Here is a 7,583-nt window from a genome sequence, read left to right as displayed (position 1 = left end):
ACAACCACGACCCGCTTGTCAATCGTCGCCCAAGCGCCTTCGGGAAAGGGCCGGAGCATGTGTCAGTGCCGGCGGCCGTGGAGATCTATCCACGTAGAGCGCGGAGTCAGAGGGACTCGTCACCCATCACAAATTCACGCCGCAGTAGCTACGGACCGGGAAGTTCCTAGGTTTGCGTTGCTCAAGGGGATAAACGCCTCTTGACACGGCGATGTTGGAACCACAGCCGGTCCGGTACGTGGAGGGCTCCGCTTTTCTTTGCGTGTGTAGTACGTGCTGCACGCCTCTGCTCTCGGCACATGAACCAGCACACCATTTTCTGCATCTACATACGGCCTGTGAAAATTTCACAGGCACCCAGCGCATCATTTTCGTTCAGTCGCAAAAATACAGCGCTTCAACATAGGTTTCTTTTTTCTAAACACAGTACAAACGCAAGCGCTCATACACTCATCCCTATGAACGCACACACGCGCACCATGCTCCTATGAGGACTTTCGAAAGACCAAGCCGGCATATCGCTGTCTCTGTCACCATCCAATCACAGCTTGGTTCGCCTTCAACAGAGGATTGATATATATGAAATCAGCGGAAGGAAACGACACAAGGTCGGTATTTCATTTCCAGAATTGCCAAGGATCGCATGTACTATCCTTGGCCCTGTAAAAACACAGAGGTTTCGCGGACACGTCGCAGCAGCGCGCCAGGGGAATCCACGATGCAGAAAACTACTGCACTGTGGGTAAGACCACGGCAACACATCACACAGCAGCAGCAGCTGCAGAAGAAAAAAACCGCACCCACCAACACTCAAAACCAACCTAGGATTTTTGCCGTGCACTTTATTACATCTAATACGTACACGATTGTATCCGCAACATTCCAGCCCCTGCCAGGTCCTTCATCCCGAGTGGACATGGCAGAACACCCAGGTAAACGATCTAGAGTCGCGATTTGGTCCCATCAGCTGTGGTGGCAGCCTGCAACAGTTTCAGGGGATGCACAATCAGGCGATGCCGCGGGCACAAAATTCAGTAGAATGAGAATAGGCGCCGTTCGGGATCCCAAAGCTACATCAACAGTGCGAAAATGCAATAGAATCTTACCAAGGATGCGCCGCGACTAGCTCTGGCAGCTAGATATTCACAGGGTTTGAAGAACTCCCCGTAGTCCTTGGACCACGCATCCAGTCTGCGGTACACGTATTCCGCGCCGAGAGAGTCGGCCCAAAACATCACCCCACCCCTGGTGTAAAAAGAGATCACATAGGACCGATCAGTTAAGATAAATATATCAGTTAGAATAAATATATATCAGTTCAGGGATAAGCAGTTGGACCTAAAAGAAGGGAAGCCCATTCCCATAATGGATGCTACATCAAGATCAGATGCTTTCAGTGCAATTCCCTCATCAAGGACTCGGCAGGCCTCATTCACCACGGGAAAGAAGATTATCTCTACGATGTCCTTGTCTGTTAATTTCATTAGCTGAGGGAAATGAAATCGCCTGTCAGATTTCTTTGAGCAAAACCAGTGAAAGACACAGGCTAGTATGTACACTGATGAGGGACAAAAGAAGCACACACAGACAACATGTACTCGATCACAAACAGGCTAGTATGTACACCGATGAGAGAAAAAAGATGCACACACAGACAACATGTACTCGATCACAAACAGGCTACTATGTACACCGATGAGAGAAAAAAGATGCACATAACAGACAAAAGATGCACACACAGGCTAGTATGTACATCTTGAAATTCACATATACTCCCTCCGTCCCATAATGTAAGACATTTTTTGATTTGACACTAGTGTAGTGTCAAAAAACATCTTACATTGTGGGACGGAGGGAGTAGCTTACAGTGCACTGAATAGTGCCCTGAGTTATTTTGGACTTGAACTAATCATTTAAGTTGGGTTTATATCATAGCCAAATTTTCTGCATCTTACAGGCCAGGGATAGAAAGAAAATGAACACATAAAAGAAGATACGACACAGGCCAGGGATAGAAAAAGGTATCCTGCGAACTAAGACGAATACATCTGTGAGATTGATGTGTGTCCATGCAGGCGATGTATCGATAACAAGATTTTTTGGGGGATTTCAAATAATTCTTTAATAAACCAGAAGTAGATAATTAAGTTAGATATAACATGACCTTAGGATCTTGTGCAACACCTGCCATGTTTCTTGATTTCTCAACATACTTTTTGATATCAGGATCTGGAGAAGCTTGTCGCTTATCATTATAAAGATAAAATCCCCTATGAGAAGATTCACCTGTCCAGGAGTCCACAAGTTAAATAACCATGAGATACCAAACATTAAGTGAAGTATATTTTCGATACCTGTCCTGTTCTCCTCGAGCATAATTTCAGTAAGACGTGATTTATAACATCGCTCTGGATAACTCTTATAATATTGCTTTCTAGTGGCAACGGCAACGCCAAAACCTACAAGATCAGCTAATCTGTACAGACAAGATAAAAAAGAAACTACTGTCAGACAAATAAATAGACATCCATGAAAATGTTCTGTCAATAAATGAAGGTGTGCACAGGTGTTGCATTATTCTGAACTAGATTGCACGGGAACTACGTTAAGGCGCTACAATGATAATAAAAACCATTAATTCTACCAATATCAAAGCAAACAACAGACAAGCTCTATAAAGCAGCCAAAAGTGGAACACGACAGCATAAATATGTTTCCCATCAAAAGACTCGTACGGTCCTACCATAATACTCTACTGGAAACCAATAAAAAGCAAAAGGAAGCAGCTACTCTGATTTATTAACTTAACAGATACAAAATTCCAGCAACCAAATTCTATCTAACTTAACATAAATATATTAACTATAGAGTATTTGACTAGGGAAAGAAGTAAAAAAAAAAGGACCATATGGCAGAGGACCGGGATGAAACACTAGCAGTGTAAGCTTATATCTAAATGAGCTATTATTCATCTAAGTTCAACACTGAACCATAATGCTTTGTCAAAGCTTTGAACAATAGTTGGTTCCTATGATATCAGAAATGAGAAAACAAGGGTAAAATCTTGATCTTAATGTTCTGCAGTAATTCACTAGAAGTCGTAGCCTAGCTGCTCCAGTATGTAAGGGAACTGGCCAATTCAGTGCAGCTCACAATATCGATATATCCTTACCGAAAAGGTCCCATCGGCATTCCAAATTTTGCTATCACATGATCTATGTGATATATATCCAAACCATAATCAACGAGCAAACCAGCTGCCTGGCCGTAAGGAAAAAACATCCTATTGACAGCAAACCCAGTGCAGCTCCCAACAACAATTGGTGTTTTCCGTATCTTCTTTGCCACATCTAGCAAGTCCACAATAACTTGTGAGGAAGTCTGCTGAGTACAAACTATTTCCAACAGTGGCATGACATGAGCTGGACTGCAAGTATACTACAGTTAGATACTTGAGTTGAGAAAGATGGGAAATAGAATATTAAGTGCACAATGGACTCTACCTGAAGAAGTGGGCACCAACAATTCGATCTTGACAAGCTGTTTGTTGGCCAATTAACCGCAAGTCTATGGTTGAAGTATTTGTGGCAAATATACAATTAGAGTGACAGCTCCTTTCAAGATCAGAGAATATTTTCTGCTTCAGCAATAGATCCTCAATAACGGCCTGCAAGATTTTATCAAGTAGCTTTCAGGATCATTATGTGCTCTCCTTCATCTAAGCATATACATTAGTGCGAGTTAGACTGCTTGACTCAAAAGCTGTGGTGAACATAATAAATGATTATACATAAGGAAATGTTTGATAGAATGGTAGTAATTGAAATAAGAAAATATTTCTTGCTTCCACAATCTTCCAAGACTTGCATTAATTTTCCATCACAATCAATGTCTGTTTGGCCTAAGTTAAGTGAATATTTTTGTTTATCAAAGAGGAAAAAATGTTGTAAAGCGAATATCCTGATACCGTTTCTGATTTTATAACTATGCTGGAAGTTAACACAAACCAGCAAGATTTTTACTTGCCCAGTGCAGCTGCATGTTACTGTACAATTTTATATTTCAAATATCACCACTATCTATATACGATAATCTCGACCATCATAACTTGTCTATAGCAAAATAAGCGGTATAGCTCCTTCTTCTTTTCTCTGTGTTTATAATAGGAGTTTGTAGGATGTTTACGTTTTAGATTATTGTGGGGCCTAATAGTCGATTTTCCTATTTAGAATTCTAGTACGATTTTCTTAGTCATCAAAGTGAAGGAGGTGCCTTGAATATCACCAGTTGTATGCGTCTATATAGATTATTATTGAGGAGCAAGATGAAACGGGCACTAGATCAGTATTCAGTGATATTTCCTATAGAACGAGATCAGAGAAAGAAGTACTCCCTCTGTACTAAAATGCAAGACGTTTTCTGGTTTTGCAAAGGGCATAAAAAATGTCTTACATTTTGTTACGGAGGGAGTATTTGTCAAGAAACTGGATCTACCTCAATGACCACATCTGCATCTCTAAATTGCTCGTAGTCAAGAACACCGGACAGCAGAGAAAGTTTCTTTTCATAATCTTCTTGGGTCATTCGTCCCTTTTTGACAGAACTCTGCAAATTGGCTGAACAGAAAAGAAAGAATATATGAAAACTTCAAAGACAATCTCAATAGAAGTTTCCAAGGTAAAAAGAACTCACCTTTAATTCTGTTAATGCCAGTATTCAAGAACTTCTCATTTACTTCTTTCAAGACTACCACAATGTCACTCAGTATGAACGCAGTTGCAATTCCGGATCCCATTAGACCTCCACCAACAATAGCTGCCTTTAGTATTCTCCGTGGTGTCAAACCCAAGTTGGTAATATTTGGTATCTATTAGAACATGAGACAGTCAGATAAATGAAAGCATACATCACGGTAAACCTGTCACTTCCAAGAAAAACTTAGTTTCCATTTAATACTAATGGTCCTATACCGACCTTATGAACATTTTTTATCAGTAGATTCAAAAGGAGCTTACTTGTAATAAAGGAAAACCAAAATACAAACATCCAGAACTTTTTGCACCCGTTACATTCAGAGCATAAGTTTCATCTTATAAAATGAATAAATATATGTACTGCACTTTATAGCATGCTGACCTTCAACTAATTAGACTGAAAGAGATACAAGTAGGATTATTGTGCTTTGGTTTTACTAGAAGCCGATAACTAAATAACACTAACTACTGAGGCTGGATAAAACCAAGTATGAGAACAAACATTTCCAAAGCTTTAACCTTACAGTTCTACCAACCTTTGAAGTCGCACGTTGGGCGAAAAAAAAATGCCTTAAGCTTTTGCTTGTTTGAGACTGCTCAAGCATTTTTCCAGAAAGCACTTCCTGTCAATTGTCAAAATAGAATATTGAACAGCACTAAGAACCACTAAGGGCTTATGGTAGATGCTCCACAATATAGAACTATCAAGTGATTACCTTCATGAGGGCGGCACGAGGGCCAAAAAGAATTCCTTCTTCAATAACATCAATGCAAACTAATGGATGTTGAAGATTAGCAGCCTGTTTTAGGGCTTGAACTCTCGCAAATTTGAGAATTTTCTTTGCTTCCACAATATCTGTAAGTCTATCCGTTCTCAGGAGACTCTTTAACCATGGCCTTTTGTGTTCGTGGATTTCCAGAGCACAAGAACAGGCAATGCTGATCAGCTTATCAGCTGAAACTATGGCATCAACCAAACCGAATTTGTGAGCCTCTACCCCTTTTATAGACTTTGACATCTATTATGAAAAGACACAAGTACTCATGGTCAACACACAACACTCATAATTTTCTTGCATGTTCAACACGAGGAAAACAATTGTGCATGCATTGCATCTTGTAATGTATAAATCAGCCATACCAACATCATCTCAAGAGCTTTTTTCAGGCCAACAAGGCGGGGCAATCGTTGTGTTCCTGCAGCAGGTGAAGACCTTTCAACCAACATAAGACAAAAAAAGAAAATTTGAGCAGCCTATGAATTTAGCAGAGAAATCAACATGCAAGGAGCCGTCTCTTGAACTTGCTGTGGAACATTTTACCTTTCCTTTAAAATGATTATGTATCATGGTTAGCTGTATGATACAGCAGACTGATAAACAAAAGAGTGTTTTTAACAGAGTACACCAAGTTCCCTTTCTTCCTAGTTTCTTTTATTGAATGAAATGCCCCAGGCCTGAGGAGGCCTGATTAGTTCGAGAAGTCATAATTCAACATCTACTGTGTCCCGCATAGAGCAATTGCTTATGGGGTTGAATCTCTTCCATCCTACGGCATATGGATCTACCATTCTTCTTTTGCTTCCTTTGTATCCCATAAGTAAAATGGAAATATGAACAAGAACACGGTAGCCTCTTTCCAAAGGAGACAGGTGCAGCGCACAATGTACTCATGTTTAGACCAAAGGTAAGAAGTACACACAGGGAAGTATGAGAAGATATAATATCACATGCAAGACCATGCTGAGACTTGAGAGTACCTCCCATTCCAGGAATGATACCAAGCTGAAGTTCAGGTAGTCCTAATTGAGCTGACGGTGTAGAAACCCGAGCATGGCAAACCTGCATAAGAAGAAAGTACAGTGTTGAGCAAATAGACACTTCTTCAAAGAAACCGAAAAGGTCTAAGCGTAACCCCAAATATAGAACCTAAACATACCATTGCAAGCTCTAAGCCACCACCTAGAGCAACACCATCTATAGCAGCCACTGACGGCTTCTGAGCATCTGGCAGCAGCTAGTACTTAGTGATGAAATGTAAGGAAAAGGTCTACTTGTTGACAAACTTGGGTTAGACGAAGAGGCTCATAAGTTACCTTCCACTACACCAGTCAGAAAATCAATAGAAAAGGACCCGGGCTTCTCGTTTTCTGGGTGGGTGGGGGGATACAGAGACTTAGCAATGGAAGTGAGCAATGCAACAAAATACTCAATGTGCCACCTTGTTCTTACTTGGTTTATTTCCGAATCCATTTATATCAAATCCACCTGAAAACCTCCCTTTGGCGCCTGCACAAAGTGTAAAACACTAGAAATACCGCACTTGCATAGGATGCCTGACAAGGTGATTTTGTTAAATACCAGTGAGAACGATGGCCTTGACATCATTCCTTCTTAGAGCTTCTTCGTAGTTTCTCTGCAAGCTAGCTATGACTGCAGAACAGAAAAAGAGAGACCCATCATGCCACATTACTAGTCAACAGAATTTACCTACGCTTGGAAAATGATTGAACACTGATGGATCATCAGTTTGTCGGTTAATAAACATGGCACACGGAACAGTGCTGCTATCTAAAATCCCCGCAACCCTAGCCGCCGCCGCCCTTCCCCGCTCGTCGCCGGCGGGATCCGGCCTCCCTCGCCGGCGTGCGGCCCGGATCCGGCCCTTCCTCCCCCCGCCCCTCCTCCCCTCCCCCTCCTTCCGCCCCCGCGCCGCCTCCCCGGGAGGCGGCCGGGGCGGCCCCTGCGCCGCTGCTCTCGGCGTCGATCCGCCCTTCCCCTCCCCTGCCGTCGCCGGTGGGCGCCCCTGGCTCCGGCCCGGGGGGTGCCG

At 42.2% G+C, this 7,583-nt stretch overlaps 1 protein-coding gene across 1 annotated transcript in view; it reads right to left on the bottom strand.

Moving 5' to 3' along the window:
* Positions 1–576: 576 nt before the first annotated feature.
* The window catches only part of LOC119340544 (glyoxysomal fatty acid beta-oxidation multifunctional protein MFP-a-like), a 9,461-nt gene continuing 2,454 nt past the window's right edge, over positions 577–7,583 (bottom strand). Inside the window, exons 2-18 of the mRNA XM_037612468.1 lie at positions 7,115–7,186; positions 6,986–7,042; positions 6,850–6,903; positions 6,693–6,760; positions 6,514–6,595; positions 5,896–5,951; positions 5,471–5,773; positions 5,291–5,377; positions 4,693–4,867; positions 4,495–4,616; positions 3,504–3,667; positions 3,173–3,427; positions 2,355–2,476; positions 2,165–2,286; positions 1,339–1,487; positions 1,107–1,245; positions 577–980 (exon numbers count right to left, since the gene is read on the bottom strand). Coding sequence (XP_037468365.1) covers positions 942–980; positions 1,107–1,245; positions 1,339–1,487; positions 2,165–2,286; positions 2,355–2,476; positions 3,173–3,427; positions 3,504–3,667; positions 4,495–4,616; positions 4,693–4,867; positions 5,291–5,377; positions 5,471–5,773; positions 5,896–5,951; positions 6,514–6,595; positions 6,693–6,760; positions 6,850–6,903; positions 6,986–7,042; positions 7,115–7,186 — 2,066 coding nt within the window. The 3' untranslated portion in view covers positions 577–941. The remainder of the gene's footprint in view (positions 981–1,106; positions 1,246–1,338; positions 1,488–2,164; positions 2,287–2,354; positions 2,477–3,172; positions 3,428–3,503; positions 3,668–4,494; positions 4,617–4,692; positions 4,868–5,290; positions 5,378–5,470; positions 5,774–5,895; positions 5,952–6,513; positions 6,596–6,692; positions 6,761–6,849; positions 6,904–6,985; positions 7,043–7,114; positions 7,187–7,583) is intronic.

Source organism: Triticum dicoccoides, chromosome 1B (genome assembly GCF_002162155.2).
Source record: "Triticum dicoccoides isolate Atlit2015 ecotype Zavitan chromosome 1B, WEW_v2.0, whole genome shotgun sequence".
NCBI classification, from domain to species: domain Eukaryota; kingdom Viridiplantae; phylum Streptophyta; class Magnoliopsida; order Poales; family Poaceae; genus Triticum; species Triticum dicoccoides.
The sequence above is the reverse complement of the archived record's forward strand: the minus strand, read 5'-3'. Positions and strand labels throughout refer to the sequence as shown.